Source organism: Crinia signifera, chromosome 1, assembly GCF_055691185.1.
Source record: "Crinia signifera chromosome 1, ASM5569118v1, whole genome shotgun sequence".
Taxonomy (NCBI): Eukaryota; Metazoa; Chordata; class Amphibia; order Anura; family Myobatrachidae; genus Crinia; species Crinia signifera.
This window is the reverse complement of record NC_139217.1, coordinates 356950179-356967923: the sequence shown is the minus strand read 5'-3', so window position 1 is coordinate 356967923 and position 17745 is coordinate 356950179. Positions and strand designations below refer to the sequence as shown.

Here is a 17745-nt window from a genome sequence, read left to right as displayed (position 1 = left end):
TAGATTTGTTTCAAGCTCTTCAAGGCAGTCCTTTCATCAGCCTGTTCGGCGAGGGTACAGAAGATTTTGACAATCAAGGTTCAGAGAAGGCTCCTCCAGTGGAAGGAAGATTACAGAAATTCATAGATCACTGGAACACTACTAAAGACAAATGGACGTTGTCGGTACTAGCCAGGGGATACCATCTAGAATTCAAAGTAAATAAATCCCCATAAAGGACAGATTTCTAATATCAAGAAGCCCAGAGACAACAGAAGAGGTTCAAGCTCTGTACCAGATAATACAGGATCTCATAAGAATGAAAGCATCTAGACGACCTGCTTATTTGTGGAAGAACAAGAGAGGCAGTAGAATGAACACTAAAAAAAACAATGTTTATCCTCCAAGTGCACGGTTGGTTAATAAACCAGGAGAAGAGCCCATTGAAGCCTTGTCGGGTTCTACAATTTTTGGATGTTATGATAGACACTGTATATTACAAGATCTCTTTATCAGAAGAAAGATGTGTCAAAATCCATCAACTGGCTATGGTGTTACAAAGGCAAACAAAAGCCTCTCTACGTCAAATCCTCAGCCTGCTCGGGATGCGGTCATCCACTATAGACATAGTACCCTGGAAGGTGGAGGAGGAGATGTCTTCAAAGAGAAATCAGATACTGACATAAAGAAGACAAGACTAGATTTCTTAGTCAGGAGGCAAGAGAATCACTAAATTGGTGGTTAAGTCCACAGCTAGCATACAGAAGCACTTCACTGGCCCAACCATGTTACGCTATCCTTACAACAGATGGAAGCTCCTTGGGTTGGGGAGCTCATTACCAAGGAGAAACATGCCAAGGCAGATGGTCTCGTCAGGAACAAAGTATTTTCAAGATCGGATTGTAAATACCCATCTAAGAATACTGTCGGACAACATGACAGTGGTAGCATACGTAAATCGACAAGGTGGCACCAGAAGAGTAACCTTATGGGAAGAAATTTCTGTTGTACTAGCATGGGCAGAATCAAGTCTCCTTTCACTGTCAGCCCTGCATGTGCCAGGAAGGATGAACACAGTACCAAACTTCCTCAGCAGGCAACAGGTATTACCCGGTCTCCTTAAAGGTGGAAAAATATCTTAAATGTTTTAACCTCTCAATGGCCCTCACCTCTGCTTGAGAGTACGGTCTACCTCTGCATTTTCCCATTTCCGTAAACCCACTCCCTTTTGATTTTTATGCCCCTTCCTCTCCACCCTTTCCTCCATCCCAGCCTCGTCCCCCTGTGTGACTCTGTCCTCTCCTCCTGGTTCTCCTCCTACCTCTTTAACCTATGGTTTTCAGTCTTTACCTCTAACTCCACCTCCGCATTTCCTCTCCAGTGGGTGTACCCCAAGGATCCATTCTTCACCCCGTTCCTCCTTTCTCTACACCATGGATCTTATTCAGGTCCATTCGCAGGGCCACGTTCGTTCGCTCAGGGCCAATGTTTGTTGTTTACGCATTTCTGAGCAACCCTAGATGTGCGTGTGCCTTCCGCATCATTCGATGGTTGGTGACCATTGAATGATGTGGGTGTTCCTCCTCCCCCCCCCCCCCCTCACAGGCTGCGAATGGTGGTTTACGTAAAACATCCATTCGCATGCCGGGCGAACGTATGCGCCGTGCGAATGGTGGGCCCGGCATACCCCCATCTGTAAGGTGGGATCCAGTTGACTCTCAAGGATGTGAATTCGCGTTTGAGCTAATCAACCAGAATAACCCCCCTTATTCCTTGGAAATCACTTGCTACCATATTTTTGCTGATGACATTCAAATATTTCTCTATGCCTTTCTGCCATTTTATCCTTGATGTTCAAGTGATTTCTAAAACTTTTTAACGCTGCTAAGACTGAACTCTTAGGAATTCTTTAATATTCTATTTCTCCCCACTGTCTGTGACACCCCCAGTTCTGCCTCTTCCATCCCTAGTATTTTTTTCATTCCCTCACCCCAAATGCCACTAAAATCATTTTCAATGCACTTGGCCTTTGCTGCCTGGACTACTGTATCTTCTCTCTTGAGTCTAATCTCAATGCTGCTGTTGATCTCACTGTCTCACCGCATAGCATCTGTCATGTTTATGTTCTACTTCATTTTCCTAAATAATTGTATGATCAAAGTAAAAGAATATTGAATAGACCTTAAAAACACACCCTTGTGCATAGTGACTAAGCTCATAAATGATGGCAGACTATACACGCTGTCGTTTTAAGGATGGAATACATGTGAATCATTCTCACCGGGATGAGGTTAGTTGGCCTCTCCTGTCATTATGAAGTGCTCTTAAGTGGCCTAAAGATGTAGTAGGAATGATTGATCTATGTCATTACTTTTCCTTTCATCTAGGAGCTTGAATGATCAAGAACCTTGTAATACAGGTTGAGTATCCCTTATCCGAAATGCTCAGGACCACGAGCATTCCGGATAAGGGAAAATTCCGGTTTTTGGAATAATTTTTTTTTTGCCATACTTACCTGCCCCTTGTGGGTCCCCGATGGTTTCTCGGCGTCCATGGAGTCCTCAGGCGTCCACGGCAGGCCTTCAGCATCCTCTCTGGCGTCTCCAGCGGTCCCAGGAGTGCTTTGCGCAAGTTCCCACCGGCGCGCGCGTGCGCACTTGCGCAAAGCACTTCTGGGACCGCTGAAGACGCCGGAGAGGATGCTGAAGGCCTGCCGTGGACGCCGGAGGACTTGGTAAGTATTAAAAGAGGGTTGGGGGGGGGGGGGACTACGGTTTTTGGAATAATTCGGATACGGGATACCCGACCTGTATATAGTATAAGATTTGATTTGTATTTGGGGAATTATGAATTTTGGGTGGTAAAGTTTTTTCGCTTTGTGTTTCAGTAGGGTGTTGTGTTCTACCTACATTCTATCCCTGTCACATTAGCAGAATTCTTTTTTTGTGGGCAAAGGTGATGGCTCTGTATTTACAATGTCATTCAGAGGAAGAAATATATATCTTCCTTATTATTATTATTATTATTAATATTTCCTTTTACAGTCACTATAGTGGCAGCATACACCATTGCTCTTTACAGCTGTGAACCAAATAGTACTAAAGCAGAAGATGTTAGAGGGTCCTGCTTACAATCTAGAGGGGGAAATAGGCATTAATACAGAAGCATATGTGTAAGATGATGATGATGGTGGTCCAGCCAAATGACGAAGGTTTTATGGTGGGCTGTATAATCCAGTTCCTCAGGAATGTTGGTAAAGTATAGTATGTGAAAGGGAAGAAAGATAAAAATATGTATAGAGAGCGTGCCACTGGGTAAGGTAGCTTATGGAGGTTATTTGGTTGGTTCTGGAGTTTGATAAGCTTACCTAAAGAGGTGATTTTTGGGGGGGTAAGCTTGAAGGTAATGGAGACTAGAGAAATTACTTATCGTGCATGGGATGGTGTTACAGAATGGGTGCAGACTGAAGAAAGTACTGTAACCATGATTGGGAGCAGGTAATGTGTGTGTGTGTGTGTGTGTGTGTGTGTGTGTGTGTGTGTGTGTGTGTGTGTGTGTGTGTGTGTGTGTGTGTATTATAGATGCAGGTATTCTACTGATTGGATGAGGTTGAACAATATTTTGCAATAAGAAAAAAGATATATACTTTGGTGTAGTATGAATATAGTATGTTAAACCTCCACGCTATTGCCTTGCCCTAGCCCACATAACCCAGCGCCTAAACCAAACTTGAAACAAACACACACACACCCCTCCCACTCAGCCTAACACTTACATCCCTTTCTCGGCCACATGATACCCCGCCCCAAATACTTGTCGATCGGACTGCCGGTATTCTAGTGTGAGCATGCTGATCCTTTTTGAGGTTCCGGCACTGGCCTTCTGGCAGCATTCAGGATGTCAGCATCTGTATATTGAATGCTGGCATCTTGACAATGAGTTATCAACAGTGATCGATATATCTGGTTTGTAAACTTTCATTAGTCAGTGGAAATATAATTTGGTACTTGTGTACTTTCACGGCTCCCATCGCATGCATGCCAAATCGCAAAAATCGCATGCGATTTTTAACAGAAATGCATCCAAATGCATTGAAATTAGTATCAAACTAATCAAAATGTCATTTTTGAGGCTGTACCACCCCCTTTATCAACCCGAAGCGTGGCGAGCGCAGCGGCGGTACTCGTCCTACGACCTTTTCATACCCCCACTATCCACGTTGGCGTGGAGTTGAGAATAGAAAGTGCCCGAAGCATGGCGAGCGCAGCGAGCCCTGCGAGGGGACGCGGACACCTGTGAAGCCCGCGAGGGGACGCGGATACCTGTGAAGGTATCCGTGTCCCCTCGCGGGGCTCGCCACGCTTCGGGCTCGGTGGCTCACTGCGCTCACCACACTTTCTATTCTCAACTCCACACCGACGTGGATAGTGGGGGTATGAAAAGGTTGTAGGACGCGTACCGCCTCCCCTCGCGGGCTCGCTGCGCTCGCCACACTTCGGGTTCGCGTTGATAGTGGGGGTGGTACAGCCTCAAAAATGACATTTGGGGGCCATTGAACATGTTTGATACTAATTTCAATGCATTTGGATGCATTTCTGTTAAAAATCGCATGCGATGCGATATTTTCCTATACGATGGACATCGTGGGAGCTGTGATTGTACACAAGTACCTATAATTTTATTTCAATTTTGGAAAGGTTACTTTGAGATGGTGAGATGACATCCAAGGTGAAACGGACCAATCTAAATCTGGAGAAGATGGGTTGGGTAGATTTGAGTATCATCCACATAGAGAGGATACTGCAATGTAAACTGCACATGCTAAATGACACATCTAATGAACTGGTATAAAGCCCAGCATCTGAACAGATTATTTTATGTTGTCATTTCTGCCATTTACATTTATACTGCAGACCATGTAAGGCAGGGGTCATCGCTAGGCACCTATAGTCATACAAGTTATTATTTATATATCATCTGCTGGATGGATCTCCTGGGATTGACATTGTAATACACATCAGGCACCATGCAGTGCACAGGAATCACATAAACCATAATCCACTCCTAAACCCACCCCTGGACTCCCATTACCTAGTTTCACAGGAGTCTGGGGGCATGACTAATGCTGATTCCCCTTTACTGCATGTATTAAATGTACTATGATGCCAATCTCCTCTGGATCCATCCAGTACATATATTACCGGTATCATTCGGTTTGTGGTGCAGCTCTTTGTATGTATTCGAGAATAGTTCTTGGCCCATGATTGGTTGCATTGTATAATAATTAGCCTTGCTCACTTGTCCAGGTCAATTCCTATTTATTTTAAGTTATTTTTTTGTTTTTTTTCTGAGAATAATTAACAACCTGCAGAAACCAGTATAATTTCACAATTACTTTAAATCATGCATGCACATACTATTTCTAATAGGCAAACCAAATTCATGCAAAATCCACTGTGGATTTTGTTTTTGGGGTGGGGTTGGGGGCTTGGTTTTGATTATTCTAGTTATATAGATTTCTAGTTCATGTGTATCCTGCATATTTTAGATTCAAATAAATAATATTGATCTTCATTTAATTATCTGGATTTATGTCAGCCAAATGGCATACACACAAATGCACTTTTTGGTTTCCCTGTTTGATTTTCATTATAATAGGAAGGTCTGTTTATCCCAAGTGATCAGGACAAGCTGAAATAGGCTCATATAATAAAATGTAAGGCTCATATAATAAAATGTAAAACCACTGGAAATGTTAAACCACTGGAAATGTTATCTTAGATTCTAAGGGCAGTATTCAATGAAGAGTTTCGGCATGTACAGCGAATCCTGTTTAGGATTCGCTGTACATTCACCATGTCCCTGTCGCCCTATTCAACGTGAAGAGCCGGGAGGCCGTGACAGGTAGGGAGATGGAAGTCTCCCTGCCTGCACCGGAATGTGTGGGGGGAAGGAGGGCTCCCCGGGACACAGGCAGAAAAAGCTCCCCCCCCCTCGAGTGCTGGCAGGGGACGCAGGTAGGGAGCCGCTGCACTGCTTCCGCTCGTGCATATGTAATGAGCGGGAGCAATGAATATATGTATATGTAGCGGCCCTCGGCCCCCTGCTGGCTGTTATGTGTAAAAACATTTTTTTAATAAATAAAAAAATTATATATATTCATGTGCAGCACACACATGAATAAAAATAGCATGCCCCTTCACCAAAAAAAAAATTACTGATTTATTTTTATTTATTTTTTTTACACCAAATTGAAAACAAAAACCCTATATTTTAAAAGATAACATTCCAGTTCACCTTAAAAAGATGGTGATTGCTACACGGTGAAGCACAGCAAAAATCATGCTGAAAGCAATTTGCCATCCTAGCATTGGGCAGTATTCAATGAGAATTATCGCGATATGCAGCGAATCCTGTTTAGGATTCGCTGCACAGTCGCCGTGTTCCGGAGGGCTGGAGCATTCACTGCCAGCCCTCCCTGTCGCCCTATTTAACGCCGCAGGGGCTTGCTGTCTCTGATGGCGATTCACCGCGGGGAGATGGAAGCCTCCCTGCCCGAGTCGGACGCTTGTGGGGGAGAAGGAGTGTTCCACAGGCAGCAGCTGCCCCCCGAACCCCCCCCCCCCCCCCCCCCCAGAGAGCTGGCAGGGGACGCGGGTAGGGAGCTGCTGCACTGCTCCTGCTCTTGCATATGTAATGAGCGGGAGCAGTGTGGCGTTATTATATGAATATCTAATGAGCGGCCCGGGTCCCGGCCCCCTGCTGGCTGTTTTATATTTATATATATATATATATATATATATATATATATATATTCATGTGCAGTAAGCACATTGAAAAATGCAGCGAATTGCGGTGACTATCAGATGGGGAATTGTCCGTCATTCACTGTTCGCAGTCGGCGAATAGTGCACGTTGAATAGGGTGAATCCACTTTTTCAGTTAAAAGATTCACCTTAGAGCATGAAAATAGCACACATTCGCTGTAGAACATGGCGAATCAGCCTCATTGAATACTGCCCATCGAGTACACGCATAGCGAATCACAGTGAAAAACCCATTGGAAAACAGCAGTGAATTGGCCATCACTCACTGTTCGCCGTCGGCGAATTTTGAGTGTTGAATAGGGTGAAAAAATTCACCAGGGCGCACGAAAATAGGACACATTCGCCGTGAAAAGCAGTGAATCAGCCTCATTGAATACTGCCCTATGTGTCCTGACTTTTGATCAAACAAAATATGGTGGCTCTAACCACCAGATGTAGTTGCATGTACCAGCAATAAGGCCAAATTAGTGTATTGGGGACAATCTGATAAATTTTAGGCTAAAATGCCATATAGTTTTATTTTGAATGCATTTATGAATAATAATGCATGCCTTCCAATAGTTACACATGTGGAATTTGGAGAAGGTAAGTCCTTGATGACCATATTATTATTGTGTTATTGTCCATGTGGCAGCTCATTATTAAACATGTTGGTAAATGCTTTAGAAGATAACCATTATTCCTCTGTATACCATCAATAGACCACAGGGACAGGCTTTCTTTGCCAGAGGGCAGCATGGGTAGATCTCGTCGTATTTGGACAATAGCCAATGGTCTGTCACTGCAGATTCTGTGAGTGTGACCAGTCTCTCTCATTTGACTGCTGTATACTTTATTTTTATTTTTTTTATATATATATATTTAATTTAGTCTTTTTTTTTTTTTGCAGTCATTTCAGGGAAGTCAAGGGAGAGCCTACCTCTTTAACTCTGTGTAAGTATTCCCCCATCTAATTATTTTTAGGGATTAATTGTCTACTCCAGTGGTTCTCAAACTCCTCCGGACCCCACGCAGGTCACGTTTTCCAGGTCACCCAGCAGGAGCACTGTGCATCACCAACTGTCACATTTTATAAATGTACAGGTGACCTGGAAAACATGAGCTGTGTGGGGTCCTGAGAACCAAGTTTGAGAGTCTGTGGTCTGCTTATTTCTGGTCTTTTAGGCTTTTAATGCAGTTCATTATTTAACAGAATACCTTTACATACTGATAATGATGTGGTGTTTTATCATCTGCGTTTTTGTCAAGGAACACAATGCTTATCTTTTTTATACACCTAGAACATGCCAGAAGCATGTTGGTTATGTTGATACAGACCACAGTGAGTCTACTAGTCTAATGCACTAGCCCAGTGGTTCCGCAAACTTTCTTGAATCGCAGCGCCCTCGCGTATGAACACTTTTTGGTACTTATGTAGTATCTGGGCTGCCGATTTTTTGATTGTATGCCTTAAGTTAAGGCATACAATCAGATGCGATGCGATGCGATATCGCATCGCATACGATGCGATGACCCGATTTTTCCATAGGATTCAATGTTAAAATGGACTGAGTCCATTTTAACATGGAATTCAATGGGAAAAAGGGGTCCTTTTCATACCCCTACTATCCAAGTGGGCATGGAGTTGGATATAAACCTGTGGCGAGCGTAGCGAGCCACCGAGCCCGAAGCGTGGCGAGCGGCCGGTATTCTGTGTCCCCTCGCGGGGCTCGCTACGCTCGCCACGCTTCGGGCTCGGTGGCTCGCTACGCTCGCCACAGGTTTATATCCAACTCCATGCCCACTTGGATAGTAGGGGTATGAAAAGGACCCCTTTTTCCCATTGAATTCCATGTTAAAATGGACTCAGTCCATTTTAACATTGAATCCTATGGAAAAATCGGGTCATCGCATCGCATCGTATGCGATATGGTCGGGTGCGATGCGATGCGATGGACCCGATTTCAAAATCGGCAGCCCAGTTACTACATAAGTACCCACTTTTTTTTTTTTTTTGTCATCCCATAAAATAAAATAAAAATATTTTAATTGATAAATTTGGAAAAAAAAAATAATTTAATTAAATTGTAAATGCCTGTTATTCTCCCGGTTCAATCATGTGGTGGTGTACAGAACTATGCTTCTGAATGTCCTCCGGTTTTATAATTGGCAGACACTAGTACTAGTGGTAGCGTGAATAATTACCTTCGATTATATTCAGTAACCTCTGGAACACCTTACCTTTACTGATCTGATCAGGAGAATACAAGAATAAGATACCAGACAAGTTGGATCATAATTTCAAGTATTCTAAAGTTTATTTGCACGGACACATATATTTGTACCAAAGTAATGCAAGCATGCCCTCCCCTCAGGGCAAGGATTTGCAAGGAGTGACATACATATTCATATATGACCCTCCCCAATGGGGAGGGATTATAGGCCAAACATTGGTTCAGACATGTGCTCCGTAACAAGCGTGCAATTCCATTTTGTAACAAAGGAGTGGACTTCCAGTAAGCTTTGGTTACCCTAGACCTCCCATATTCCTGCCCCCCCCCCCCCCCCCCCCCCCCTAATGCTGTTTGTCTGGAAAGTAGCTTATGCCTTACATGGTTCGAAATCTGGTTTTAGCTGATTCTGTGATTCTTCTGAGACAGTTGACCTGTGTCTGGACATACAGTTCTTCCTCAAACCTGGGTGTAGGTCCTTATACTTCCTCTAGGTTCAGTTTCATAGACTTAGCTACCGGCAATCTGGTCCCCTCGCTGCCCAGTGAGTAAACTGCCTCTTTACGTCCCCTGCCTGGCTCTGTGCTTGCAGGCCCCCCGCCTCGCTCTGCTCGGCTCCCTCACCTGCAGCTCCCCGGGGACTGCATGTGATAAATCGCATGCAATTTATCACATGCAAAACTTAGGAGTTGTCAGTAGATTAGGTCCTACAGATGGGGCCGGGCTCATCTTTCCAGGGGATGGCGATGGCGACGCCATTCGCCATTCCCTGCTCCGGCGCCATCTGTGTGTCGGAAGGGGACGCGCGCGCACGAGGTGCGCGCGCGTCCCCTTCCGACGGTGCTGCCGTCCCCTTCCGACGGGCGCCCGGTGCCCACACCGGGCGCCCGCACCCCCCCACAGCCGCCTCGGGTCCCCCCAGCCCCCCTCGAGCGGGAGGCGGACAGTATTGCGTCCGCCTCGCCCGCCGGCCGCCCGGATACTGAGACGCACGTGCGTGGGGGACGCACGCGCGTCTCAGTCAGATGGCGCGCCGTGTTGCTGGCGGATCGCCAGCGGCATGCTGCTGGCGATTCGCCAGCAAGCATAAGGCTTGCCCCATCTGTACTTCGGACAAGTCAGCCTAATGTATGGGGGCCTTTAGGAGTTGATTGGCTGGTGTGTTATCACCTTCTACTTTATCTCCACTGTATCTCTTCACCAGGCTTAATACATCTACCCCAGTGTTGGAAATGTGTAACCTATAAGCAGTGGTATCTTTAGTTATATAAAGATACTCCCAAACTGTTGCCCTCTCATCTAGCCAGTGCTATTTTGGTCCAGTGTACAAAGCTTTCCTCAGTCCGGCCACTTCCTTTTTTTTTTTTTTTTTTTTTATAATCTTGTGAGAAGCTCTCCAAATGCTGAGCTATAAATAGACGCACTTGGAATCAAATCTCTGTTGCAGTTGTGGCAAGCTCTCTAGAGCACCTGGTGTAGATCACATTTTGTGTGAAAGTATCTGTTCCGTGCTCTACAAGCAGGAAATTCTAGAGGCCAATGCCTAGTTACACAGCCAGATTAGCAAAGTATCTGAAACACTTGCAGCATTCGTTCAGGCTTGCCAAGATTTTGTGATTCAGGACCTGGCTAAGCTTGAACCCTTATGCCCTCATATAATGAGAAGTACATTGTGTGTCAAGTTCACTTTATGTTAACAGTAAAGAACCTGCATTTGGTTGTTATAAAATTGCAGTATTACATGATAATGTGTTTAGTGTAACTTAAATTGTTAACATCACATGTAAGTTCTAAACATTTAATAAACCTCTTTTGTCCTGTAGGGTAAACGTCGGCTGTGGACCAGCAGAAGAGAGGGTCCTATTAACCGGGTTGCATGCAGTGGCTGATATATACTGTGAGAACTGTAAAACCACACTCGGCTGGAAATATGTGAGTTTTGTATTAATTTTTTTTATTTTAATTAATTTTATTTTAAAACCTGTCACCGCTTCTGGCAGGTTCAGAGTCAGAAAACCAGTTTACTTTGCTTGTGATTCATCCATATTTTTCCGCTCAGACTTGCTAACTATGCACCATTAAAATAATACAGGCGGGCAAAGCAAAATCCCCAGAAACAGAGACGTATTACTGAACTGGTGTGTTTTCAGGGCAAAATGTGTTTGGTTTTTTGGGGGGGGGGGGGGGGGGGGGCAGGGGCAATCTAATTGTATAGCCCAATATAACACCATTGGGGAAAACAGCGATTTTCGTTCCTGGTGTTTTATCAGGTGTAATTGGATACACCGGGCCTGCCCTACACCCATGTGTTTGTAAAATTGTACTCATGGAAAACTAGTGGCAGTGATTACTGTTTTTTGGTTTGATTTTTTTTTTTTTTTTAAGTTGTGTTTTTGTTTTTTATTACATTTTTTGGTATCCTAATTTATTACAAACTGTATTTCAATTAGGGGATAAGACCAATGTTGTGCTGCAGTGTAATTCCTGAAGCCGTTTCAGTCAAAAGAAAGCCTAGGGGGTGCTTATAACTACACACAGGAACACAAAAAAAGCAAAAATTATAAATCCTGGGAGTGAGACAATAAGGGGGAAATTTACAAAGATGGGAGTTCTATGTCACGGGATGTTGCTATGGGCAACCAATCAGAATCTACTTCTTATTTATTTAGCACCTTCTAGAAGACATCCCATGTGAAATAGAACTCCCACCTATGTAAATTCCCCCTAAGTATTATAAAACAGTAACTCGTGCCAAATTCAGATGAAACCCTCCATATTTTATATAATTGTCCAGTTGATAGGCATACATAAAAGGCAGGGCTGGGCAACACCGGCCCTCCAGATGTTAATGAACTACACATCCCAGGATGCTTTGCATTAGTTTTGCTATGTGGCCATGCTGAAACTGATGCAAGGCATGCTGGGATGTGTAGTTCATCAACATCTGGAGGGCCGGTGTTGCCCAGCCCTGATATAAGGGAACCAGCAAGTAAATCCACCAACATAATGTAATGGATGTGATCAATCCTAAATGTCTTTGACCACAGCAGGATATATACTACACGTTATACTAGCACAATTGACACCAGCTGATCTTCCAATAGTACTTAATAGCAGACCAACTGTATAAAATAAGTTCTTTTTTATTTCTTTCGCCTCAATTTGTGGAGTCTCTCCATAAAATCCAGCCTGGTGCCATGAAAACAAAATTTCATTGGTAATCCAATATAAAAAAGGCATAATGCTCCAATTAGAAAACAAACCAAAATAATACATTCCTTATCACCAAAGCTCAGTGCAGCATAGTGCAATTATCCCTTAATATAGTGGGTAGAGTAATGTACCAAGACTCTGGATTCAAGGGACGATAGGAGAATAAATCACCTTTCATCAGAGTGGTACATGCAGAAGTGGAGAGCAGTCAGCCCCAGGGCAGGCAGGCACTAGGAAGTGGTAACGCAGTCCTCTGTAGGAAGCGGCAGCTGAATCCGCTTGACAAAACTGCATACGTTCAATACGCTTCATCGCAAATGGGACTTTATCAAGAAACCGAAATCATATTGTACTGCACAACCCATCATACTGTAATCCTAGCGCTTTTGTCTGTTTTCATGGAACTTTACAATAAAGATATTTTCATAAATCTCCCTTTTATTTCAGCCATGCCTTGTTTTGTATATGATCACGCAAAGTTTCTTATGGCAGTGCTCTGCATTGTATACAGCCTAGTGTTGCAGGGCAGCAAAAGAAGGATCAGTATTTTAAAGACCTGGCTTAAGATGATAGGAGAGGAAGCTAAAAATAAAAGTTGCATGTTATGTGAGTGGTATGTACAGGTTTTTTTATGAACTAAGAACTGACCGTAATTAAGCACAATGGAATTCACTGCGCTCTATAAGATTCTTAATGAATTAATTCTACTTCACAGGAACATGCCTTTGAAAGCAGTCAGAAATACAAGGAAGGAAAGTTTATCATTGAACTGGCTCACATGATAAAAGACAATGGCTGGGAGTGAGTGTTGTGCACTGCTCTCTTTTTAGGTTGCGTCTCTGTGGAACAGACATAACAGGCAAAGTATAAGAGAACTGTGAACTGTGAATTTTGTTGTTGAGCAACCGAAAAGATCACTGAACTTTTACAATAAGGATGTAACCTCATGGACTGGTAGAGTAGCTGTTGGACACATTGTGGCTGGACTTGAATCCTCATATGTCCTTGAAGGTTCCTGCTCCCTTTTTACGATCTCCCCTCTCCTTTTTCCTTTATGTAAATGTTTTCTTGTGTGTGTGATATCAACTGTTAAATGTTGTTGCTGCTGCAACACACTGGAAGAGATTCCCTCACCCCCAGATTTGTAAACGTTTAAGTCCTTGAAATGCCTCTAATGGCTTGCAATTTTGTTTATACGCATGCCTATATGTTTTCTCCCTCTACACATCTTGACATGCCAGTTCCGGAGCTAAAGAAACAAGTGTGCATTGGGCCCAAGAAGAAGAGAAAAACCTGACCGTGCAAGGTGTTTCACATCTGGAAAGGGGAAGAGTTTGCGGCACTGGAGACACAATAGCTCAGTAGATACTCAAAGTCGGTGTTTGCAAAGCCTTCATGGCATGTTCAAGACCTTTGCCGCTGCTGCTACTGTAAGGGGTGTTTTTCCAATGTGCAGGGAAGCAGTTGGACCAGATGCCAATTCTGTCATTTTGGTTTACACAGGATTTTTAAAAAAATTTTTTTGATTTTTGGGTGAAAAAAAAAAATCTTTAAAAATATGATCTTTCCTGCTAAAAAAGCAAAGTTCTTTGCGCATGACTAATCGGAAAAATACAAAACCCTATATACAGAAAATTGTACCTTAATTCACTTGATGGCGTTGCCGAACAACTTGGCTTTGCTGCAAACCCCGTGCTTGGAGCAAGGTGGTTTGCCAAAACAGTTATTGTGCAACCGGTGCCGCTTACACCAAAAGTGCGTTATGGCTGGTTCCATAAACATTGTAGGTTTCATTTAATGCACTGGATATAGAGGGCATTTGACATTTTATTAGGTGTGCTTCTACTTTTTGCACACTCACAGTATAGGGAATCTTTCTGGGGAAAAGGCCCTTCTTGTTTGTACAGTATATATTCCCAGTTTCTTTTTGTAGGATGGTTAATTTAACTCTTGGGTGTGGGTGGTTTGCTGGTTAAATCATTTCCAAAGTTTGTGGTGTTTTTTGTTTTGTTTTTAAGAAATAATGAACGTAAACAAACTATGAAAGTAAATGTTGCCTAAATGACTTGTTACATGTGCACATTCTGCAGCTGCTGTGGAAAGGAGAAGGACAAAGAACGTACTGGGATAGCCTGCCACCTGTCCCTCAGTGTGGATGTGTGTCATACTGGGGGTGCTTCTCTATTCAGAATCTTACCTCCATTTCTTTCATATGCCTTAGTAGCACAAGGCATATAGGCATCCCCTCTAACATAAGTTGTTTCAGGCTTTTGTGGTTGATGTTGACTTTGTAGCTATTTTTTCTGACCATAACTGAAATGAAGTAGTATTTCCTCCGCACATAACCTTTCTGGAAAGGTGGGATTATTAATGCATTAATGGCCATGTAGAGGACTAGGCGATGAAGACGAGGACCATATTATTTTTCTATACAACACTACCACTACTGTGAGCACTTTGACTTCAATGATATATTCTGGGAATCCTTGCAATAAAAATGCCCCCTACCCCCTAAATATGTTCCATGTAATGCTACAGACTCTTTCAGTGTAAGACCTGATGCAACGCTGCTGCTTATTGCATTCTGTAGAAGTAGGATGGACTGCACTTTATGCGTATACTCAATTTCAGTAACTGCGTTTATTATAAGACAGATCACTAAAGGCTATAGATAGATAGAAACCTTCTCTCAATGCATTGTTTATCTATAGAACAGATCTACATTAGTTGTATTGTATTAATGATTATATGATTGGAGATCCACCATTTCAGTGACCTCACATAACCTTGCAATATTCTGGAGATTGTTAGATGAACCCATTCTCTCTGCTTATAGCAAAGGGGATTCTTTTCTGTAACAGGTGCCTGCATTAAAATTAAAAAGAGCATTATACTAGATATTTGTTAACTCTTTAGCTGTACTTACACCTCAAATCAAGGGTCTTTTTATGAAATTGCATGACCTGTGTAATCTATAGTCCAGGATCTCTTTAGAACTCTTATTGGTGGGATTAGCTGGTATGTCCCTATATTTTGCTATGCACTTTGCTATGCGTCTAGTGAACTGTGCTTTCCTTATTTTGGCATATGTTCAAAGTGGTTATTGGCCTCCAAATTTGTAGTAAAAACTTAAAAAAAAAAAAAAAAAAACCTGTTTCTGCCACCATCAGAAGCCTGTTCTTGCCTCATGAACAAAAACACCCACTAAATATAAATGGCTCCCGGTTGTGGCTAGAGTGACCTATAGGACAGTCTGGTTACTGATCCTGATTTGTGAGTGTTTGTTTTTCAGCAGTTTGCATAAAACTTGAAATATATATATAAAAAAAGACAAAAAAGCATTTTCCATCTAACCAATTTTTGTATATAATATGGGTAATATTTAAAGTGTTTTGTGTGTTATGGTAAAGTTGCCATTTTTTTATTATTATTTTTGTTATTATGATTCTTGTAGCTACTTAACCGATTTCTGTGTGTGTATTGTTTTTGTAAGCAGTTTGGAAAGCGGTCATGCTCTAAATTTTGAGCTTCGTTTTCCAGTGCTAAAATTGTCCCTACAGCCTGACAGATGGCAGCTCTGTAACCTCTATCGCGGAGTTACAAAGCAATATTAGGGCCTTTTTCTTTTTATAAGGTGCTGTGTTCAATATTACATGACCCTTAACAGTGAAAGAGTTACAATGTAAACTTTGCAGAATACTTGATGTGGCTTATTCCAATTTTTGGAATTGTGCTGGGACCTAATGCTGAAATAGACCAGATAGAAATGCTATATAGGGCTTTCATGTACAGCGAGAATGCTTCTCTTGTCTGGTTACCTCTCCAGTTCTACTTTGAGAGATCACTGTGTTCTCCCCAAATATCTTCTATATTCTAGATCGATTGGTTATTTTCTCTGGTCTACAATATATCTGAACTGAAGTAGACTATGGGGCAGATTTATTAAGCTCAGTGAAGTGATAAAGTGTCTTGTTTTTATCACCAGCCAATCAGCTCATAACTGTGAAGTTACAGATTTGGTTTGAAAAATGACAGGTAGGAGCTGATTGGCCGGTGATAAAAACCAGACACTTTATCACTTCACCGAGCTTAGTAAATCTACCCCTATGTTACATGGTATCTCCTATAATGCATTTTTTAGCCATAGTCATTTAGCAGCACACATCATTGCAGTAGTCTGACATTCAGACTTCCCTACACACCTCTATGGGATGCTGGGAATGATCGCCACTCTACCACCAGTATTTCATTACTCCTATTGCAGATTTCTAGCCAACATGTTTAATGTAATGGGGATCTTCCCAATGGTTTCTGTCAGACACTTCTCCAGGGAAGAGCCAGAGATCAGGTCAGCCATGGATAAAAAGAAAAAAAAAAAATATTTACGGAGTCCCTGACTGCAGGACAGTTTCTAGTTATGCTGTAAAGCAAAGTAAATGACACTGCTTGCATTGTCCAGGTACTCAACCCATAGCAAAGAGTACTTTGCTCTCTTTGTGTGGATCTTCCCTTCTCTGGAACTACTCGCCAGACTCCACCTCCTCCTGCTACTCACACAGTAACATTTGCCTTTGACAGACTTGCAAATATGTTGAGTATGCTGGAGAGGAATTACACCTAGAACATTTAACCCTTTCACTGCTGGGAGAAGTCATGTTGATGGAAGCTGTTGACTATTTGATGATAAAAGGCTGCCTTTCTTATAGTCTACCAAATGAGTAACCTGTTCTATAACGATTTTACACTTGAGCTGTCATCATAACAAGAAATAAAAAGGAAGTGTCATAACTGTGAAGTTCTCTTCCCTGTAGCAGAGGTCAGACAGGCACCAGAGCAATGTGTTTCTAATGGTTGATGCAGGTCCAAGCTTTATTCACTGTTAACTTTAACCACTTCAGTGTGTGGAGTCTATTAAGCCGGACTTTTAGATATTCATTACTGAAGAGGATCTGCAGATTGAACCACTGTTCTAAATGGGATATGCTGCCACACAATGTGATGCCTAGTGTTGACACTTTGCTTAAACTATTTTACACCATTTACACTTAAAACTTTTTTTTTTCTTTTATTCTTTTGAAATGTCATAGCTTTGCTGTTCTGTCCTAGCTATATTGTGCAACACTTGTGCAAATTGTTTCACGTCGTTGTATTCAATTTGAGGTATCACAATAAAAGGCTTTAATCAGCACCACACGGTCATGTTTTTATTTAACACTTGTTGGTGTCTCATCATTTGTATTAGCTAACTTTTCCCATATAGCAATACAGGGGAAGAATCCATTCTCTTTGTGTATGATAACTGATCTGTAGTAATGGTGGGGTAATAGACTGTGCTAGTGGATGGCGGAGTAAAAGACTGTGCTAGAGATTGGGGAAGTAATAGACTGTGCTACATGAGGAATCATCCCACTAATGTTTAATCCCCTCCCCCATGTAAGTATTTTGGAATCTATTTGGCTGGATTATAGATGTAGTGCTAAAACTTTCCTGGGTGCTCAAACAATGAAGATCTAGGG

At 42.4% G+C, this 17745-nt stretch overlaps 1 protein-coding gene across 2 annotated transcripts in view; it reads left to right on the top strand.

Annotated features, from left to right (window-relative positions):
• YPEL1 (yippee like 1) overlaps window positions 1-17417 on the top strand; it is a 30671-nt gene extending 13254 nt beyond the window's left edge. For both annotated transcript variants that reach the window (XM_083149238.1, XM_083149246.1), the window contains exons 3-5: window positions 7696-7739; window positions 10840-10948; window positions 12945-17417. In XM_083149238.1, coding sequence (XP_083005364.1) covers window positions 7696-7739; window positions 10840-10948; window positions 12945-13034 — 243 coding nt within the window. In that variant the 3' untranslated portion in view covers window positions 13035-17417. The remainder of the gene's footprint in view (window positions 1-7695; window positions 7740-10839; window positions 10949-12944) is intronic.
• Window positions 17418-17745: the final 328 nt, after the last annotated feature.